This window comes from Elgaria multicarinata, chromosome 7, assembly GCF_023053635.1.
Source record: "Elgaria multicarinata webbii isolate HBS135686 ecotype San Diego chromosome 7, rElgMul1.1.pri, whole genome shotgun sequence".
NCBI classification, from domain to species: domain Eukaryota; kingdom Metazoa; phylum Chordata; class Lepidosauria; order Squamata; family Anguidae; genus Elgaria; species Elgaria multicarinata.
The window spans coordinates 3,838,435-3,859,689 of NC_086177.1; the positions used below are offsets into that span (position 1 = coordinate 3,838,435).

At 46.4% G+C, this 21,255-nt stretch overlaps 2 protein-coding genes across 4 annotated transcripts in view; both read left to right on the forward strand.

The window, feature by feature from the left end:
* Window positions 1-12,056, forward strand: part of APBB3 (amyloid beta precursor protein binding family B member 3) — a 39,140-nt gene extending 27,084 nt beyond the window's left edge. Inside the window, exons 5-12 of the mRNA XM_063130122.1 lie at window positions 238-384; window positions 1,753-1,880; window positions 2,253-2,367; window positions 2,925-3,012; window positions 3,866-3,949; window positions 4,389-4,504; window positions 8,355-8,546; window positions 11,617-12,056. Coding sequence (XP_062986192.1) covers window positions 238-384; window positions 1,753-1,880; window positions 2,253-2,367; window positions 2,925-3,012; window positions 3,866-3,949; window positions 4,389-4,504; window positions 8,355-8,546; window positions 11,617-11,850 — 1,104 coding nt within the window. The 3' untranslated portion in view covers window positions 11,851-12,056. The remainder of the gene's footprint in view (window positions 1-237; window positions 385-1,752; window positions 1,881-2,252; window positions 2,368-2,924; window positions 3,013-3,865; window positions 3,950-4,388; window positions 4,505-8,354; window positions 8,547-11,616) is intronic.
* Window positions 12,057-16,800: 4,744 nt separating this feature from the next.
* Window positions 16,801-21,212, forward strand: SRA1 (steroid receptor RNA activator 1). 3 transcript variants are annotated; one of them, XR_010025646.1, is made up of 6 exons: window positions 16,802-16,898; window positions 17,018-17,206; window positions 18,319-18,485; window positions 19,962-20,070; window positions 20,353-21,003; window positions 21,042-21,212. XR_010025646.1 is itself a non-coding variant. In XM_063130125.1 (5 exons), the coding sequence occupies exons 1-5, from the start codon at window positions 16,874-16,876 to the stop codon at window positions 20,547-20,549; spliced, it is 681 nt and encodes a 226-aa protein (XP_062986195.1). In that variant the 5' UTR covers window positions 16,801-16,873; the 3' UTR covers window positions 20,550-21,212. The 3 variants fall into 3 exon arrangements, 2 of the variants coding, with proteins under 2 accessions (XP_062986195.1, XP_062986194.1); XM_063130125.1 differs by having other exon boundaries at window positions 16,801-16,898; window positions 19,968-20,070; window positions 20,353-21,212; XM_063130124.1 differs by having other exon boundaries at window positions 20,353-21,212.
* Window positions 21,213-21,255: the final 43 nt, after the last annotated feature.

Genomic DNA, 21,255 nt, shown 5'->3' on the forward strand with positions numbered 1-21,255 from the left:
CTGTGGTTGTTGAGATCAGATGAAGCTACCTAGAGTGCTAAGATGGCTAGAATTGTGAGACCTGACCAGATTTCTGGCACAGCATTTTTGTTAGTCAGACAGGAAGGGGCAGCTCCTGTTCTCCACATTAGCCCAACTTCCACTGAAAGCAGAAAATGGGCAGGACTATGTTGCTGAACAAAGGCCAGGGAGGCCTGAGACGTGCCTGATGGTGATCCTGTCTGTCTTTCTTGCCAGTGCTTCATTGTGCGTTCCTTAGGCTGGGTGGAGATCCCTGAGGAGGACTTGGCTCCTGGTAAAAGCAGCATTGCAGTGAACAATTGCATCCAGCAACTGTCTCAAAGCAAGTGTGACAATTGGGACCCTGCTGACAGATGGGGTGAGGTGAGAGCCAAAGGCACAAAACCCCAGGGAGGAAAGATTTGCACATCACCTGACACCTGTCCTCCCCCATGGATTTCCAGCGGCCATCTTGCTGAATGCAGCCATTGTTCTCCTGGGCCTAGGTACTGTCTTGTTCCCTTTCCTCCCTCAGCATGGACACAGGCATCCACTGCTGGGTGCCTCCATCTCTGCTCCTCCTGTACAGTCACGGAAAACACTCATATATTCCCTTCCATTTCATCAGATGCTATTAGGCACTGCTGTATGGCCTAGGCATTTTAATATTTTTGTTCAGTTTAGATTTTAGTTTATCAGTATAACAAACACAGCCCTAACAACAAAAATTCAAAGTAAAGTGAAACAGAAGGGCTGATAGGGAGAGGAGGGTGAAGTGGTATAGAATCATAGAATAGCAGAGTTGGAAGGGACCTACAAGGCCATCGAGTCCACCCCCCTGCTCCATGCAGGAATCCACCCTAAAGCATCCCTGACAGATGCTTGTCCAGTTGCCTCTTGTAGGCCTCTAGTGTGGGAGAGCCCACAACCTCCCTAGGTCACTGGTTCCATTGTCGCACTGCTCTAACAGTCAGGAAGTTTTTCCTGATGTCCAGCTGGAATCTGGCTTCCTTTAACTTGAGCCCGTTATTCCGTGTCCTGCGCTCTGGGAGGATCGAGAAGAGATCCTGTCCCTCCTCTGTGTGACAACCTTTGAAGTATTTGAAGAGTGCTATCATGGCTCCCCTCAATCTTCTCTTCTCCAGGCTAAACATGCCCAGTTCTTTCAGTCTCTCTTCATAGGGCTTTGTTTCCAAAGCATTTATAAGTTTTGCTCATTTTCAATTTATGGGGGTGTCATAAGCAAAACATCAAGTATAGCAAACTTGGTAAGCATCTAATTCCTGTAATCTATGATATGTAGCTAGTTCATGTATGTCAAACAAAGATAGGTCTTCTGTCCATGGGTGACTGTGGGTTGTGTTTACTTAAAAAACAATATGTTTGGCAACCAAAAGGGCAAAGCAAATCCATTTCTGCTGTCCTGGGATAAGGTTCTATACAATAAGGAGCAGTCCTATCTATGCTATTTTGTCTGCAAATTTTAGACATGTTTCAAGGACCAAGTTGATAGGACAATGACCTCTGTTCAGAATTGAGAAACAACAGGATAGTGCACCACCATCATGTGTTAAGGAACCTTTGGTATCTTTGTGGATAGTCTTGGGCCTCAGATAAATACCTCAATCACATCCCAGTCCCAGTCCTTCCCCATGAAGATGTCATGATAGTTTTTGTTGGGAGATACCTGTGGAAGGGTTTCCCTATTCCCAGACTGTGTCCCAGTCACAATCTTCTAGTCTCCTCTTACAGGGCCAAAACATGGTGATGATCCTGAAGAAGGACACAATGAGCTTAGTGGACCCTTTGGACCACAGTCTCATCCACTGCCAGCCCATCATCAATATCCGTGTCTGGGGTGTGGGCTGCAACAATGGCAGGTGAGTCATGGGGGTGCCCTGCTGCTGGAATTTAACTGCAAAGGCAACTTCCTAGTCTTAGCTTTTCACCAAACTGGCACTGTGGGATGATCTTGGAATGGGGTGGGGGCATCTTTACTGCTGCTCTCCTCTTCTCAGGGCTTCTTCTGTTCTCTACAAAGAGACTTTTGCTCCTCTTGTCAAATGCTATTACAACCCAGTCCCATTTCGTCATAGGGGTTGCTCCTTCTGTTGCTCTGCATTAACCAGCCTTTTTTCCTTCCCTACATGCTGTGCTTGACCAAGGGACAGGTAAGGCTTGCTCTTCCTCCTGCAGCAAGGACCAGTGCTTGGAGCCCTGCCCTTGCTCACTGGGCTCTCCTCTCCTTGCAGGGATTTTGCTTTCGTGGCCAGTGACAAGGACACGTGTATGCTGAAGTGCCACGTCTTCCACTGCAATGTGCCTGCCAAGGCCATTGCCAAGGCCCTGCATGAAATGTGCTCCAAGGTATCCCTCCTGACTTGTGGCACAGTTCTTTACATACACACACACGTGAGGAATGAAGGGTGTTGCAGCCCCTGCAGTGCGGCATCAGGCATTATCTGTGGTGGCCTGCTCTCATTTTGTGAGGACAGCCAGCGGCGTTTTGTCCTGGTTGGCTAGGGGGCCTGAAAGAAACCTTTCAACCACGCACTCATCAGGCCTTGGTATTTTATGGATCTCATCAGAACTAGCCCCTTAGTCATTGTTGATAGAGGGGCAAAGCTACAAGGAAAGCTACAATCCTATGCATGCTTACTTGGTAGTAAGTTATTGAATGAGTAGGACTTTCTTTTGAGTAAACAGGCATTAGGGTCAGACTGCATTTATTAAAGCGAGGGGGCTTGGCATGTGAATTCCGATTTCTGGCCATACTCTTGGAGATCAGAAGTGTTGCATGTCTTTGTCATTAGCTGGCCTTCTCCTGGCTTACCATCTGGGAGGGGCTTCCTTCCTGGGTTTTGCCACAACACCGAGTTTAGCTAGTAGGTCCCAACCTGTAATGGCTTTTCTCTGTGTTGTAGATCATGGCTGAGCGAGCCGTGACAAGTAACTTCCTCACTCGATCTGTCACCCTTGAACCTATCACGCCAGATGACTTATCTCTGCAAGGTAACAATGTTTGAAATTCAGTGAGTCCCTTTCCAGGGCACAGCAAGCTACACATCTCCACTTTATCCTTTCCCTGCTATGCTAGAATTGAAGAAATTATTCCTGGGCTCCTGCTTTTCCTTATTCCCTGCTTATCCTACCTTGAATGAAACTGTGTATAAGGATGAACAATCAAATAGCACAAGGCTACATGGAACCTCAGATAGGGTCTGAGGATTCCTTTCTTGGGTACACCATTGTCTGATCTGTGATGACAATAAATATGTGGGATATCATTACGTCTTTTACCCCCACCCCTGCAAATGGATGTCCAACCGCAACAAGAATGAAAACTCACTTTCAGGACCATTCAGGACGTGCGCTGGAACCCAGAAGGGCACTAAATCGCAATGCACAATTGCACAACCAGGAGGCCCAGAAGGACTTGCTGCCAGGCAGATCCCTCCGTGTTCCTGGCAAGCTGGGAAACGCTGGCACTCTGGGCCTGCTTTCAAACATGCAAGAAATTGGTATAACCACGGCTCTCAGTGCAGAATTTGATAGCTCTTGCAGGAACTTGCCCATCTCAGTTTTGTTTTAGTCTGATGAAATACTTATTGATGTGGCAATCTTGGTAATGTTGTAAACCTCCCAGAGAGCTTTAAAATAATAGTAATAATAACAACAACAAATACAAAAATAATAATACTAACAACAACTGAATTCAGTGGGACTTACTTTTGGATCAGGCTGGGAGGCTAAAAGCTCCTTCTAGCTGCCATGTTTCAGTGCCTCCTTTTCTCTAGTGACCTGGGATTTATTTGCTGACCAGCAGAAATGAAAGCCTGTGCTCATTGTGTTTTGCTCCTGGCAGTTGACGTTCTGGATGCCGTGAGAGCGTCTGTCCATAAATACGATGCTTTGTATATCGGCAGCGTACCAGTGTCCAAAGCCATGGGTATGTAGTTCTCATTGAATTCTGCAAGCCATGCCTGTGTGTGATTTGGCCACACTGTATTCAGTGGGTGAGGTTATCACAAGGCTAATTTTGATGCTTCTAGAAGCCTGTGCTAAGTAGGTGTAAACAGGAGTTTTTCTGACAGTATCCTCTGTTGGGGTCCTGCAAGGCATTCCTGACCACACTGGATGCACTCTTGCTAACGCCTCAGCCTTGGCAAGGGACTCTGAGAGTGCAGACCCTTAAGTCTTGTGTGTGTTTGAGGGCTGAACATTCTTTTGCGATGTGTGTCTGTGTGTGTTGTTGCTCTCAAACTGCTTGTTATTCTCCTGAAAGTATCTCAAAACCGATGGTTTCTTAAGAGAACCTGTACTCTGGCTGGGTACCACTTCCAGTTGTGACTGGACTTATATGTTCCTTTCTTGTCTCACCACATCAGGGATGGATGTGCTAAATAACGCGATTGAAGGCCTGATGAATAACCGTGGCCGTGAGCAGTGGACTCCATCTGTCATGACTGTTTCGGACTCAGTGATGCAAGCAGACCAGACTGAAGTAAGGCTCCTGGTCATGCCTCCTCTCACCAAATATCTGAGCGCAGCCCTGCTATGAAGCCAATGTTTCGATAACCAATTTCTAGTTTATCTCTGATCTCTCTGTGGATGCGTAAGGCTCGGATCTTGCTCTGTAATCTCATGTACATGTCCAAACACTGCTTGACACAGTTTGAAACTATTTGATAATCTAATTTCGTTGCATAATTACAGCTGAATAAATTACCTCCTTTTAGTGCAGAATCCTGGACATAAAATGAAAAAGGTCGTACAGCTCCCACTAAATCTGGTAAATTATGGACAGTCCTGTTGGTCACTGTATTAATAAGGCAAAGGTAGCAGTTGACTGGAAATACTGCATGCCAGATGATATGGCAGGATCCAGTCACATTTAAACAATTCTGAACACCATTAAATTAAAAAGGGAGAGAATTTAGTGTGTAATTTTGGCTAGATTATACCCTCACAGTGCACTCTTATGCATGCTTACTTAGAAGTATGCACCAATGGAAAATGTACATAGGATTTCATCCTTATACCATCCAGGTTTACTCAGAAGTAAGTTCCATTAAGTTTAATGGCATTTATTTACTCCCTAGTGAGTAGAATTGCAGCTGTAGTCTTTTTGTGTGTTCTATTTATTAATTAAATTTATAATTTATATCCTGCCTTTCCACTAAAAATAGAGATCATGGCAATTAACCACAGGAATACAAACAAAATGCAGACGTATAATTAAAGTATAAAAATAAATCCATTAAAATCCATCAATAAGAAAAGAAAGAAAAGAAATAGCACTTCCAGAATAAAAACTACTTCAGCTGATGAAGAGCTGAAAACCTGTCGGAATCAACATTTCTTTGCCTGCCTGTGAAAGGACAGCAGAGCGGGAGCCAGCCTGGCTTCCCTTGGCAGGGAGTTCCAGAGCCTGCTAAGAAGGCCCCTCTTTTGCAGTCCCACCAAGTATCCCTCTGATGGTGCCAGGACAGTGAGAATGGCCTCTTCTCAGGATCTTAAATCCCAAGCAGGCTCACAGGGGTGAATGTGATCTTTCAAATAGCTCAGTCCCAAGTTACACAGGGATTTGTTGGCTATAACCCGTTAGCCAGTTGCCATGGCCATTGTATGATCCAAACAGCTAAGTACTTTAAAACTCCATTGATTTCAGTGGGAGAGATTAGTGCAGTTGCTTGATTTTTACATTAAAATCAATGGGACTTTAAAGTGCTAGGTTTTGCCCAGTCTTACTGGGCAGGATTGTGCCTATTTATTAAATAGTGACATCGAAAAGAGTTCATAAATGCCTAATGGTCATTCACGCCCCTTCTTAGCCTTCTCAGTAATTTTGGTTTTCATAGAATCATAGAATAGTAGAGTTGGAAGGGACCTACAAGGCCATCGAGTCCAACCCCCTGCTCAATGCAGGAATCCACCCAAAAGCATCCCTGACATATGCTTGCCCAGCTGCCTCTTGAACGCCTCTAGTGTGGGAGAGCCCACAACCTCCCTAGGTAACTGATTCCACTGTCGTTCTGCTCTAACAGTCAGGAAGTTTTTCCTGATGTCCAGCAGGAATCTGGCTTCCTTTAACTTGAGCCCGTTATTCCGTGTCCTGCACTCTGGGAGGATCGAGAAGAGATCCTGGCCCTCCTCTGTGTGACAACCTTTTAAGTATTTGAAGAGTGCTGTCATGTCTCTCCTCAACCTTCTCTTCTCCAGGCTAAACATGCCCAGTTCTTTCAGCCCCCTGATCATCCTGGTTGAGAGAAATGTCCCAAGTCCAAACAAAGTGCAACTAATTTCTTCTATTTATTTCAATGGGACCAAAGTACACCTTCCTTTGGGATGGGGCTTATATGTTTACAAAAGATCTTGCTTTTTTTTAATCTATTGCTATTCTTTGCTGCCTTCAGAAGCTCTTTTTATTCAGAAATACATATTTTTGAAACTGAAGACAGAACTGAATTAAATTTCTTTCGACATACAGTTGTGCCATCAAAGAAAATACAGATAAAGTATTTATGCTGGAAAAAACCCTCTATCTCCAATGCCAGCTTCTCCTGCCCCTTGAAAATGGAGTCAGGAGAACCTCCTGAATGGGGTGTGCTCTGGTGTGCTGGGGAGAATCCTTAAAAACTGTGAGGAGCGACCTTCTGTGAGCAGAGCCCTTTCTCTCACGGAAGGCTATTTCCTCTTGCGCAAGTGAGATCTTGGATTCAAGCCAATATTTGTCCATACCTTTTCTCTTTAGTATGGACTCAGCTCCCCAAAAATCATACAAACTCTATACAAGTTATGAAATGGGGGCAATTCTAATTCTTTATGCATAGCCTCTAGAATTGAAGCATTTATATAATCCCTTCCTGCCCACCCTAAGGGTGAAAAAGTAATTCTCCAGAGAGTGCCATCTATATATATAAAACGCTTTGATATGTTTCCGTAAAGGCTTCAGCTGATACAGGTTGCTAAGTACAGTCCTGGAGAACTCTCTTCTAGGACAAATTCTAGAAGGGTAGCCATGTTTTCTTCTAAAACACTGTGGCACTTTAGAGGCAACCTGGCTTACTGTAGCAGCAACTATTCATCAGATACACAGAGAGAACTGAGGGACTTTAGCGCAAACAAAGAAAATGAGAACTAGAAAAAGAAGCTCAAGCCCCCAGGGGCAACCTCCCCAGGGATATTCCAGGCCCCTTCCTTGAACTTTCAGCTTATTTTTTAAAACCTTCTCTTCCTTTCATTTATGGACATAGAATGAAAAGGGTGCAGACTATATTCTCGCTAGTTGCTTAATAAGAAGTAAGAGGAAACAAAATGCAAAGCAGCATTACTAAAGGAAAGAAGCAAGAAAGGTGAGATTTTCAAGAGATGACAGGAAAAAGTATGTAGTAGAAAAAATGCTGCAGACAATGCATTTTTTGAGTTAAAACCTTTCCTCAGAGGGACTGAATTGGTATAGGAGACACAAAAAGTAACCCCGAGTTGTCCTGAGAAAGTGGCTTTAACCTGAAATACATGGGGGCTACAATGTTTTCCTACTGAAAAACTGTCTTAGTACCTTTTGAGACACTCCCCTCCCTTTTCAACCTCTTGCAAGTTATCCGGCGCTTGGGCACTTAACATTACATTCATTGGAATGGTGACGAGTGTAGAGATGGGGGTGGCGGCGTTGGCATTGTTCCCTGCAGTTGCTTCTGAGGGTGAGATCCCTGACTCCCGCTCCAAGCTGGAAAGGACCATTGGAGATGGCTGATTTGGTGCTCAGAGCACCCACTGCCCAAATGAGTCCCGGCTTCTCCCTCTGGCTTAGTGATGCAATCCCATGTACATCTATATGGGAGCAAGTCCTACTGAATACAGTGGGATTTACTTTGCGTAGGACTGGGCACTGGGGAGGAGCAGAACCTTAACAATTACAAATTATAGCTCGGCTACCAAAGCCAACCAAAATACATGGAACCCATTGCAGTAAGGATTACCATAAGATAACGTATGTGAAATTACCATAAGGTAAAGTATGTGAAATTCTTGGACCACTCTAAATTAATTATCCTCTTTCTCCATGGTATGCAGCTGCTAGAAGCTGATCATGATAAGATCCTGTTTCAAGGTGCTCTCTGTCCCTTTGGGCACTTTTTCTGATTTCTTAGGATGTGCACATTTTCTTCACATTGGGTGAAGAAAATGTTTTTAAAAACGAGTCCACAATTTGGGGATATGGAAGTGTCCATGTATGGGGAACACACAAAGATTAGTACCTAGGGCAGAACTGAGCTGCCATGCAACAGGAGTACTGGTCTATATGCATCCTTAGTCTAATAATCTGACTGGATTCTTTTGTGTTCTTTAAGGTTGAGGAAGAGGAGGAGGACACCTGCATTTGGGAATGCCAGGTCCGCTACGTGACTTTCATTGGGATTGGGAAAGATGCCCACACGTTTGCACTCATCACTGACATGGGGCAACAGTGTTTTCAGTGCACAGCCTTTTGGTGTGAGCCAGATGCCGGCATCATCTCGGAAGCAGTGCAGGCTGCATGCATGGTAAATGCCAAGACGTAGGGCTTCAGCAGGATTTTATGACACTCTTTGTCTTTCCCACCTGGTCCAGACCTGCTGTCCACCTAATATAGGATCATCCTTTTGCAAGCCCTCTTTGCCTTGCACATTTTAAGAGTCAGAGCTGTACCAATCCAACTCCCAATCAATTTGAATCATCAGTTTGGTCAGCAGTGTCAAAGCGCCTAAGACGAGGATTGCAGGTCCATGTCCAATGGTGTTGGTGCCTCTTTTCTTATATGGGTATATAAACTGCCCCTACACCACAGATATAAAGCATTTATGCCAGGAAAGAAGTAGCAACAATCTATTAAGGCCCGTCAGTAAAATGAACATTCCGCCATGTTAAATTGAGTTGCTGGGGGGTGGGGCAACCTAGCACCCTAAAATGAAAAATATTTCAGGAATCTTTCTGAAACGCGGTACTGCCAGAAAGGAATGCTGGCTTTATATACCCTGCGCATTTCAGGGAGATTCCTGCAATATTGAGGGCTGGGTGGGAGTTTAAAGCTGAAAAAGGGGGGGGGGAAGGATGTCTGTCAGGATCTGCTTCTTTTTACTTCCTGGTTTTTTTGCGCACTTATAGAGCAAAAGGGGAAGCGTTCCTATGCAATCCATTATTTGGATTGCATTCCCCTATCCATCCCATTGATGGAATGGCCTTTCTTTTTTCGAAAGACCGTTCCATCAATTTTTAATTAATTTTTTAAAATCCCCATGTTTCTCTATGGGGAATCTGATAAGCTCACGCATGTGCGTGAGCATCAGAATCCCCGGAGGGAAGGAGAGAGCAGGGAGAGCGCAGCCGGCGCTCATCCCCGACGGGTCAGGTAAGTGGGGTTAGGGGGCTTCCCTGGGACCAGGCGGCCTTGCTTCTGAGTGAAGGCGGGGGCTCAATTGATTGAAACCCGGGCCTGCCTCCGAAGGTTTCAATTGAGCTCCCGGCTTCGGATGGAGCCGGGCGCTCAATTGAAACCCGGACCTGCCGTGGGGGGAGATTTCCTGGTCTCCGCCGCTGTCAACCGCGGCAGCGGTGGAGACCGGTACCGTGGGGGTGGGGGAATTCCCAGGGCCGCGCCGCCGTTGCCGTAGGAACTACGGCAACGGCAGGCCGGGTCCCAGGGATAGGAGAGGGCTGCGCGGGGGGGAGTGGGGGGGCCCTAGCCGTGGGGTGGGTGGGAGAGGAGGGACTCATCTTCTTCCTCCTTCCAGGTCCGGCGGGAAATGTAGTTTTCGGCATAACAGGAAGTGTCGCAATAGCCCTTTGCGACACTTCCTGTTATGGTGGGGACGCCATTTCCCGACAGGCCTGCGACGAAGAAGGATATAACTCCCTCTTCTCCCCCCCCCGGCTAGGGCCCCCCACTCCCGGGCAAAGGCGGCGGCGGCAACTCCACGGGGGAATTGGAGCCTCCGCCGTGCACTTCTTCCTTCCTTGCCCCCCTGACAGTCGTGCCCGGCCAGGATGCGGGTGGCCAACTTTCCACGCGGAGGAGCCCAATTGCACGCGCGTGTACCCCTCGCCAGTCGCGACGCGCACCGGCGCCTAGGTTCAACTTGACCTGCCCCTCCGCCCCGCGCGCTACCTCGGCCGGCCTCCTACCTAAAGCGAAGCCCTACCCTTGCAGTCCTGCTGAGCGGTGAAAGGCGCCGCCGCCCCCGCTCCATGCGTGCCTGGGCCAGCGCGGCTCTCTTGTCGGTATCCACAAGGACCGGCTTCGATTTGCATGCAAGGCCTGCACTGCGGGGTGCTGAGGCAAGTCGGGAAGGGCTTCTGACAGGGCAAGAGAAACGGGCCACGTCTTCCCCCGTCGAACGTGCGGGTACATGCACACCAGATTGGGGGATCGGGATTTGCCTGCGACGAAAGTCAAAGAGCGGCGCCCCTGAACTCACCACCCTAAAAGAAAGAGGAGGAGGAGGAGGAGATGAGAGAAAGGCAATTACCGCTTATTACAAGGCTTTTGGCAATTGAACCTCACTGAGATGGGCATGTCTATCCTGTGCATTCAATGCTGTTCGATAGGATCTACTCTCATGCCCGCCTAAGATTGCTGCCTTAAAACTGCAATTCTTTGCCTATTCACCTGAGCTCAATGGGACTTTTGTTTAGACGTCCATGAGATTGCACTGTAGAACAAAAACAAAAAAGTCGTGCAATTCCCAGACAAAAAGCCCTGCAATGCTGGGAGTTGTAGGACTTTTTTCTGGCTAAATGTGCGTAAGATTATTAAATTGCGCTTTTTGGTGCTTGGTGGAAAAGTGTACGGCCTTAATGTTGTTTTATAAACCGTAGGTTTTTTGTTCATTGAATATATAAAACACTTAGATATGTTTCCGTGCAGGCTTCAGCTGATACAGGTTGTTAAGCAACAGTAACATGTAATGTCAGCTGATACAGGTTGCTAAGCCCCTCGCCTGACTTTTCTGGGCTTTCCAAGGTAAACCTACCCCCTTTCTGCCTCTTCTCTCCCCCCCCCCCACCAAGGGGGCAGCACCATGGTCTGGAGCATGAGCGAGGCATGACCAGGGCCCTTGGTGGCTGGGTGGGAGGCCGCTCGCCTGCTGCGAGCTGAGGCCCGAGCCTAATCTCAAGCGAGCTGGGCGGACGGCCCAAGGCTGACGGGAACCCCGGGGAGAGGGGGACACCTGCGCCCCCTCCCCCCAGGTTTCCTATACGTTTAGCCTTTTCAATAACCACTAATAAGTCACAGGGATAGACTTTTGACAGAAACTGCCTATACCTTCCGAAACCTGTATTCAGTCATGGGCAACTCAAGAGCTCCCTCAAGAGTTCGAGAGCTCTCTCAAGAGTTCGATCATTGGGCTCATTAAGTGTTGTATCTGAGAAGAACGAGATTGTTAATTGTGTTTACAATGAAATATATGAATGAATAAATAAATAAAATGCGATGATATTTAATTAATAAACTTTAAGATATGCTACAACGGCGTATGTTATGCCGGGTACAGCTAGTAACTATCAGGTTTTTCTAAGCCTTGACTGGCTGTGCACTGTAAATTCACTATGATCTATTTATTGTTTCTTTGGTAGGTTCAGTATCAGAAGTGCTTAGTGGCTTCTACATCACAAATGAGATCCAAGAGTGGTTCCCGCTCCATCCTGAAGATGAAAAGGACAGTGTCAGTAGACTCGCCAGTGTGTCCATTCCCTGTCACAGGGCACTCCCTGCAGAAAAATGGCAGCAGAGCCACTAACCGCAAGCGGGGAATCTTCTCCTTCTTTGAAGCATTCCGCCAAAAGCATTCCATGCTACACACCCCTTAGGATGAAAGACACCATGTGGAAGAGACAGTGGGCCCCCGAGGATACTTAACAGCATCCTTCCTCTGATGTCCAGGCTCAGAATGTAAATAGCGCACTGTACGCCAACAGATCCAAGCAACACTGGCTCCCAAGCGAGGTCCCGGCTAATTCTGGACACGCGACGCATATTTCTTCTAGTCTTTTGCTATGTAGATGCGAGGAGGAGGAGGAGGAGGAGGAGGAGGAGGCAAGGTTGCTCTGGGGGAGGGCAAACAATGCCGCTCTTGAATGTTTGAAATGTTCCTTGGCATGTAGAGCAGGCAGAATCAAATGCACCGCCTAGGCTTAAAACCTTGCTCTCACTGCCCACCAGGGTTTGTGGACAAGGGCAGAGTGGGCATGCCAGCTTTTTGAGGCAGTAACTTCACTTGATTTTATGTAGTAAAAGCTGTAGCATGAATGCTTGGTGTATGGAACATGCCTGCAGGCCCAGTCGAAGGAAGCAACCTTTACAGTTCTTGTCAGGCACTTGTATTAGTTTGAGGCAGCAAATATATGCTTGTGAACCTCTGGATTACTCAGACATAGACACAGATAAACATTTCCCTTGAAAAGTGACACATAATCTACACCCTATCAATCCATGCATTCAGACACAGATACTGTTCCATCCATTTCACCACATTAGCACCCTTCGTAGTATAGCTGAGAATTGCAGATGCCTGCAACATGACTCTTCTTTCTTTGGCAAAAGTTGTGCCAATTTTTTAAAACTTCAGAACATGTTTTGACAACGTGTTGTCAAACAACCAGACATTAGGAAGCAGTTCTTCTGAAATTAGCCAGTAACCATAATTAAGCATAGAATGATCAAATGGTGAACCAAGCTCCAGTGCTCACTAACAAAATGTCTGTAAACGTGTGTGTGTGTGTGTGTGCGTGTGTGTAGCACCAGCACTCATGACTGTCCTTTATAACAACACCAGCATGCCTAGCCTGGCACTTGGATTGGGAACAGCCATCCATCCAGGCCATCACTGTATGGCCCAATGCTGGTGAGCAACTCCAACAAGCACAAGTGATTCACACTTGTGAGAAGTAGGGTAAGAAGAATGTCAATCTTCCTGTGGATTTCTTTTTTAAAAAAATAACATAAATACTGAGAGCCTGTTACACCAATTTGGTGAAAATGCTTGCTGGGTCCCACTTTATGTCATAAAAATGGGTGACTGATGCGGGTGAGAAGGAGCAGATCTCCAAATACATTCCTTTCTTTTCCATTTTGGGCCTAATCTAACCTTTATTTTATTTATAATTAGCTCTGGATTAAGATAGACTCAAGTCTACCTCAGCGATACTTTATATCTGATCATTTGTGCAAATAAACTGCTAATATGGAAGAAAGCTAGATTTGCTTTATCTTTGGTCTCCATTACCAGATATTTTTACTGGTGCTATATTTAGTTTGTTGTATTTATTTACCGTATTTCATTTCTACTCCATCCAATAGCTGAAGCTATTCTCTTGTTATAAATTTGGGATGGGGTGGAGAGGAAGCAGAGGAAGCAAGAGTGGAGGTTAAGATGGGCCAGATGTAAGAAAGACAATAACTAGCAATTAAGATAAGGACAGCCAATTCCATTTTTTGGTCCTTCCTCTAGAACCGCTTCCCCCTTTATCGTATCTATTTGTTTGAGTGCCACCAGCTGTTTAGTTATTTATATCTCTCACCTTGGTGATTCTGGTAATCATATGAGCAGCCCATCAGGTTTTCACGTACTGTTTTTAAATGCCAAGTGGTCCAGGACTTGAGTGTGTCAATCCAGCATTGGATGAGTGGAGAAGTGAACCTTTCCCAGGTTTCCTGGTGCAGTATCAGCTTGGTGAGTGGAGGGGTGGACTTACTCCTGTGTTCCATCAGGATTCCATATCTCGTTTCAGATACCCTGTTCACTAATCCACCAAGGTTGAGTGTCTGGACCTGGTATTGTGCTCTTGAAATAGGACTGGGATTGTTAAGTGTACTGACTACCACACTGCCTAATAGTCTCTCCTTCCTGAGCTGACAGAGGTGGCCTCTGAGGTGGTGTTGAGGAACCCCCACCCCACACACACAAGGCTTCTTGTCTGGGAGAACTTCAATATCCATCTTTGGGCCTTAACTGGGGCAGCTCTGGTTTTTATGTCCACCATGACAACTATGCACATCTCTCAAACTATACCTGGCCTGACATATGTAGCAGAGCATACCTCCAAGCAAGATGGAGGTGTTGATTGGTTGGAGGTCTAGAAAGAGCTGCACTGCCCCTGAAGGTCTCAAGCATACAGCTTGCAGGTACTCCTGGACTCAACAGTGACCCTAAGCTGCTTAGGTAATGTAGCCAGAAACACATTTTTTTAAACTTAATCTGGTTTGGCAGATGCAGCTAGTTAGGGAAATCAGATCTGGCATCTGTTACTAGGCTTGCCATACGTCCCGGAAAACCGGGAATGTTACGGTTTCCAAGCATTTCTAAAATGTCCTGGCCAGTCAGTCAAGAATCCCGGATTTCTGTTCCAGTCAGCCGGAGAAATTCCAACCTCTGAAATGGTGCCTTATTATTATTATATTTATTTGTATCCCGCCTTTTGCCCAATGCCTTGAGCCTGCTTAGTGGAGTATAAGTCTCCATACTGAAGTCTCCTCTAGCTTTTGAGAACTAGTGGAGAAATGTAATTTAGTGTCATTTTTTTCTGTTTGTTTGCTTAAACTGTTCTTTGCCTATTATTTATTTGCAGGTGCTTAAGTACTTTAGGCTGCAATCCTATGCATATTTACCTGGGAATAAGCCCTATTTAACTTACTAGGATTTGTTTCTGAGTAGACATACAGTGTTAGATAACTAAAGCTTAGATAGCTTTCTTTCTTCCCCTAGACCTTTACATATTGCTCAGGTTTTTTTAAAAAAAAATCCTAGCCCCCCCCCCCCACAATTGTGGATTCAGAATATGGCAACCCTATCCGTTACTCATTCCCTAGTAATGTCTAGTAATGCATTTTTGTGTACAAAGGAGGGACAAAAATACAATTAAATGAATAATCCCCTCTCTACTCCCCTCTTCATTTTAATAATAATATTATATTATTATTGTATTTATTTGTATCCCGCCTTTTGCCCAATGCTGGGCCTCAAGGCGGCCTTACAAAGTTTAAAATATACATGGGGGGGGGGGGAGGAAACAAAACCATAAACAATTAAAAAATACACAACAAAATTATAAGACATTAACATAGATGGAGGGCCGGATTATTCTCCAAAGGCCTGCTTGAACAAAAAAGTTTTAGCCTGCTTCTGAAAGCCCATCAAGGAGGGAGCCAGCCTAGCTTCCCTGGGAAGAGAGTTCCAGAGCAGCGGAGCAGCCACCAAGAAGGCCCTCTCCCATGTTCCCACCAAGCGTGCCTGTGAAGAAGGTGGGACTGAAAGAAGGGCTTCTCCAGAAGATCTCAAAGCACGGGCAGGCTCATAAGGGAGAATACGTTCTTTCAAATAACCTGGACCCGAACCATATAGAGCTTTATAGGTCATAACCAGCACTTTGAATTGTGCCCGGAAACAGACTGGAAGCCAGTGGAGCTGTTTTAACAGGGGAGTTGTATGCTCCCTGTAACCAGCCCTGGTCAACAATCTGGCTGCAGCTCTTTGAACCAAAATATATTTATTTATTTATTTATTACCCGCCTCTCCCTTTGGATCGAGGCAGGGAACAACATTAGAACAGGAACCAATACATCTTAAAAATTCTTGATTTTACATTGATCTGGATAGGCCAGCCGGAAAAGGCTAGTCTTTAAAGCTGCCTTAAAATCACACAGAGAGTTAATTTTACGAATCTCCTCTGGCAGGCTATTCCATGAACTGGGGGCGACAGAAGAAAAGGTCCTCTGGGAACCTGATGTCAGCCTAGTTTTAGCTGACTGAAGTAAGTTCTCCCCAGAGGACCTGAGTGTGCGGGGCGGACTGTATGGGAGAAGGCAATCCCGCAGGTAACCTGAACCCAAGCCATTTAGGGCTTTAAAAGTAATGACCAACACTTTGTACTTTGTCTGGAAACTAATTGGCAGCCAGTGGAGTGATTTTAACGTTGGGGTAATATGCTCACCCCTAGATGTACTGGTGTTTTAAGGCCAGGGTCTCAAGGCAACATCTGTGCCTTAACAATCGTGAACATCCTGTAGGTGCTCAAAATTTTCGTTTTTTAAAGGCACATCTCTGGTACGCCTCCTCCCATATGTACCTGCCCAGGCCTTAAGATCATCTACAGGGGCCCTTCTCCGTGAGCCCCTGCCAAAGGAAGTGAGGCAGGTGGCTACTAGGAGGAGGGCTTTCTCCGCTGTGGCACCCAGGTTGTGGAATGAGCTCCCCAGAGAGATCCACCTGGCGCCTACACTGTACTTCTTTCTTCGCCAGCTGAAGACCTTTTTATTCTCTCAATATTTTAACACTTAATTTTAACTTAAATTTAAATTTTACTGTTCTAACTCTGTATTTTAATCTTATATCAATTTTGCTGCGTGGTTTTTATCCTGGTTGTGCTTTTTATACTGTATTTTGTATTTGTGCTTTTAACCTGTTGGTTGTTTTATTATGGTTTTAATTTTTGTGAACCGCCCAGAGAGCTTCGGCTATTGGGCGGTATAAAAATGTAATACATAAATAAATAAATGTAGAAACGAAAGGCGGGATACAAATACATATAATGCTAATACTACTACTAACCTTAAGCCCGCCTCCGTCCCCCCGCCAAGGCCACGGCGACCGCGACGGCCCAGTCCCGCTACCAAACTACGGCGCTCCCTTCCGAGCAAGCCCGCCTAGGGTCGGGTTGCAGGCAGGGCAAGGGGCGGCCCGAGCTTACTGAGGCGGCCGCGGGGCTCCGCCTGCCTGGGGCGGCCCGGGGCGTCGCTCGCCAGGCCCGCGCGGCCAGCCCAGCTCGGCTCACGGGGCGGCCCGCCACGACGTCACGCCAGCCGGGCCAGGCGCCTCGAGGCGGAAGCGGCGCGACCATGGCGGAGCTCTACGTCAAGCCGGGTAAGGCGCAGCCTCGCGGGGCGGGAAGGGTTCCTCTCCCGGGAGGCAGGCGGGCGGGCGGGCGAGCGAGCGGGCCCCGGAGGCTCATGAGGGGCGGGGGCCCTTTGTCTGCTTTGCAGGGAACCGGCAGAGCGGCTGGAACGACCCCCCGCAGTTCTCGTATGGAATGCAGCAGCTCCAGGCGCCTCGGGGCGGCGGGGCCCAGCGCGGGCGCCTGACGCGGCGCGTAGCAGCAGCAGCAGCAGCAGAAGAAACAGTAACAGCAACGCCGCCGCCTACGCGTCTTCCTCCTCCTCCTCCCGGCACAGGTCGGCAGCTTCTCGCAAATCACTGCCCCCTTCCCCGCGCACCTAGTCACTCGGCCCTCCTTTGAGGCTGTGGAGGCCTCTATTGCATCTCTCTCTCTCATTTTGATCCTGGAGAAATCCCCCAAATACCCCCCCCCCCAAAATGGTTCCGAAATGCACCTCCTGGTTTAGCACCTCCCAGTTCATTGTTGTTGTTTATTCGTTCAGTCGCTTCCAACTCTTCGTGACTCATGGACCAGCCCACGCCAGAGCTTTCTGTCCGCCATCGCCACCCCTAGCTCCCCCAAGGTTGAGTCCATCACCTCCATAATATCATCCATCCATCTTGCCCTTGGTCGGCCCCTCTTCCTTTTGCCTTCCACTTTCCCTAGCGTCAGCCTCTTCTCCAGGGTATCCTGTCTTCTCATTATGCGGCCAAAGTACTTCAGTTTTGCCTTTAATACCATTCCCTCAAGTGAGCAGTCTGGCTTCATTTCCTGGCGTATGGACTGGTTTGATCTTCTTGCAGTCCAAGGCACTCTCAGAATTTTTGTCCAACACCACAGTTCAAAAGCATCTATCTTCCTTCGCTCAGCCTTCCTTATGGTCCAGCTCTCGCAGCCATAGGTTACTACGAGGAATACCATTGCATGCTGTGACCTAATTGCGATTCAGTTCCTCTTTCCACCCATGGCAACCTTTCAACAGAATCGCGCTTTGCTTGGTAGCGGCCCTCTTAAAAATTAAAGCCCCTTTCTGTATAGCTGCAACGTTCAAGGGTTTATCCAGCCATATTTTTTTTAAAGTGATGAACAGTAGCGATGCTGCTCTTTGTAAACGCCTAACATACTCAAAAGATTTGTCAGGTCTTAGTTTGGAGAATTTTATCTAAATGTGGCATTCTAGTGTTTGTGGATGCATAATTCCCAAAGGTGGAGACCAAGCAGCCTGGAAGTGGGTAATTGGGTGTGATTCTAATCTTAGCGATGAGTCTTCAAACTGCGAATATGCTTTACTTGCCTGTTTTGATTTGAAATTTTGGGCCTCAAATTTGGATTCTCTGTTTATCACACTGAACTGGACTGCTGAATTATGCTTTTCTCTCCCGACTTGACTTGTGTATACCTTTTCAGTTGTGTTACCGGCCTTTCCCCCACAAAAGGTGGGCCTACTGCCTAGTCTTTCTCTGAGGACAGATGCCACAAAACAACTTCTCTTGGAGGCTGAAGAGGACTGTGGTGTGGATGACGTGCTTTCCATCTTGAACGAAGCTCTGGCTAACTGCAGGAGAACTGTGCGGGTGAGCTGATCTGCAGGTCTCTAGGGCTTCCCCTTTTTGTTTTGCAGTGATGAACTTTATTGAGTCTCAGAACCAGTACTTCTGGCCTGGTTCTTTGCCCTAAGTTTATTGTTTGATTACCTAGATGCCCACTGTGCACCGAAGGGCATTGTAGGGTATGAGTGGGGAATCTTGCTTTCTCTTGCTCCTATTTCCCAACTATATTAGAAATTCTGGCACCTTGTAAGTATGCACATTTATTCTAAGTGCAGTGTCTGGCATGAAATGGATTTGATTTTCATAGCTGCGGATAAATAATGCTCTGGCTATTCTGTGTAAACAGAGCTCTGTTAATATGTATTTTATGTGAAAAGGAATGGATTGTGGCATGTAATGTTTAAAACTAGGGTCCCAAATGAAACACTTGTACTTATCTCCCTTGATGCCCATGAGGCCCTCTTACCTTCACTATTTTTTTAAAGCAAGAGGACACTACAAAGCAAAATTCCAGACTGCAGCTGCCATCTTCATTTCACCAGAATGCCTGTGGGCCCAAAGTTGTTCTCAGATGAAATAGCAGGCCAAACATGGCAGGTTGGGGATTGGGTGGGCTGACTGTGAGGTAGAGTCTGTGTGTGTGTATGGGTGTGTGTGTCTATGTGGGTGGTTGTTGATGTGGTTTCTGTGTGTGTGTGGGGGGGTGTCTTTAGGGAAATTGTTTTGGGAATTACCTCCTTACTAATTGGTTCAAAGGACTGGTTTTGTTTTGGGACTCAAACCCCAACTCTGCTGTTCTTGGATAAGTTTCTTGTCTTTTAAAGTTACCACTTTGCCATTTATGAATATTTGTGAATGGGTATTTTATGACTTGCTGCACCCACCACAGTAGCCATTTTGTGAATAGGTACCTCTCCCCATGACAGCCATTTTTTGGACAAGGCCAGTCCGGCACAGGAGTCAGCCATCTCAGTCTGTTTTGCTCGTCACTCACCTTTCCTGATCAGGGAAGGTGAGGCAGGAGTGAAGCTGGGTGAATGCACAGTTGGCTTCACCTACCACTTGCTTTCCTGAAGACAGCAAGAGGTGGGCGAAACTGGCTCTGTCTCCTTTCTTCATGCAAATAAAAGTGCAGAGCAATATGTTGTGCACCTCTCTGCACAAAGAGTGGGGATGGATGAAGTCGGGGGCGGGACCTCTGGTGCTAAACCATGGTTTGGCATGATGCTTTCATTGACAAATTTTAATATACTGATTTACCTCCAGAGGCTGGAGCAAAATTATAAAGCTGACGGGATGGGAAATGAAAGCAGGCAACTGCTCTTAATCAGGCTTTGCTGGTTAAATGCCTGGCATGACCTCTGAACTGAGCTACTAAAGGTGTTTTGCCTTTCCTTCTTTGCAGGTGAGGGCTACGGATATACTCTTTGTGGTAGTGAGAAGTCATAAACAGCCCACAGGAGAAGAGATAGCTGCTAATAATTGTGTTTCTCTTTTCAGAAACAGGTTTGTGATGATATTGGCAAGCGTTTGTTAATGCTGCAGCAGATGTGGGCACAAGGCAAACTGTCTGCTCCTGTGAGAAGAGGAATGGGAATTCTAACACAAAGTAAGCAGCAAGCCCAGACTCTGGTGCTTTATTGGGAGCATTCCTCATTGTGAATCTAACCCACAAGTTCTGGCCTCTTTACATAATTCCTACAGCAAAAAACACTACATTGGCAGAATTAGCACAAACCTATGCGTGCGGGAAATGAGGTGGGGGAATCGCACCTATCTGAACTTCTTAGCTGAACAGTTTTTTAGGGTGTTGCCTTGTGGGAGAGCAGGTGACTGGCAACACTTTCTCACAATCTCCTGGAGTTCTGAGGTGCTCTCCTGTTTGTTTCAGAGCTCCAGGCTCAGTGCTGGGATGCAGCTGATGAGATCCATCGGTCGTTAATGGTGGACCATGTCACTGAAGTAAGCCAGTGGATGGTGGGGATCAAAAGGCTCATTGCAGAAACAAGAAACTTGCCTACAGGTGATCTTGCATCAGAAGATTATGAGCAGAAAGTTGAAACATGTTTCAAACCAGAATGCCAGTAAGGTTGGGTTGAACCCCTGACTCAACTTGGCCTCAGGCACCTTAGCCCACTGAGTTTTGATTTTTTAACCAGCAGAGAAGCTGCTTCATGTACAACAGATATCCATTCAGGTTAGCTTCTGATATCCTGACTAAAGCTTGATCAACACTGAAACTCTGGGGCAAGCTAGAGAACTCTGAGCAGCTTTCTGAAATCCACAGTGACTTGAGGTTAAACCTGCCAACCTCTATTGGACTTGTGTATGCAAAATAGAACTTGGCTTGGGAACACAGCTGCAATATAGCTGTTTAATTGTACAGTATAAATGGACCTTTAAATGCTATACTGGCATATATGGTGGAAAAGCTAAAGAGCTTGTACCCATAGCTACTGCAAAGGCCTAGTTCTGCCCCCGTAAGTGTAGATGAGGCTCCTGGTCCTCATCTACCTTACATTCTTCATGTGTTCTGGGAAATGTTTTCTGTACACTTGGTGATTTCTTGTTCCCAGGCAGTTGCATGTGTGTGCTCAGCACTGCAGTCTACTAAAATGAGGAATGGGGCAGAGGTTAAAAAATGTGTTGTGGTTTTTTTTAATGATTTTTTACTGCAGCAGCTTCATTACAGAGAAGTCTTTGTTTCCGTATTGTTTTGTGCGGCTATATTAAAACTAATATTTAACTTCATTGTGGTGTCATTTTTTTTACTTTACCCTCACTCCCTTTCAAT

Excerpts from the sequence above, each read along its gene's own strand:
- SRA1 (XM_063130124.1), top strand. The coding sequence starts at position 16,874 with ATGGCGGAGCTCTACGTCAAGCCGG. Across the intron at positions 16,899-17,017 it reads GGAGCTCTACGTCAAGCCGG|GGAACCGGCAGAGCGGCTGG; the intron begins GTAAGGCGCAGC and ends TCTGCTTTGCAG. Across the intron at positions 18,486-19,961 it reads ACTGCAGGAGAACTGTGCGG|AAACAGGTTTGTGATGATAT; the intron begins GTGAGCTGATCT and ends TTCTCTTTTCAG.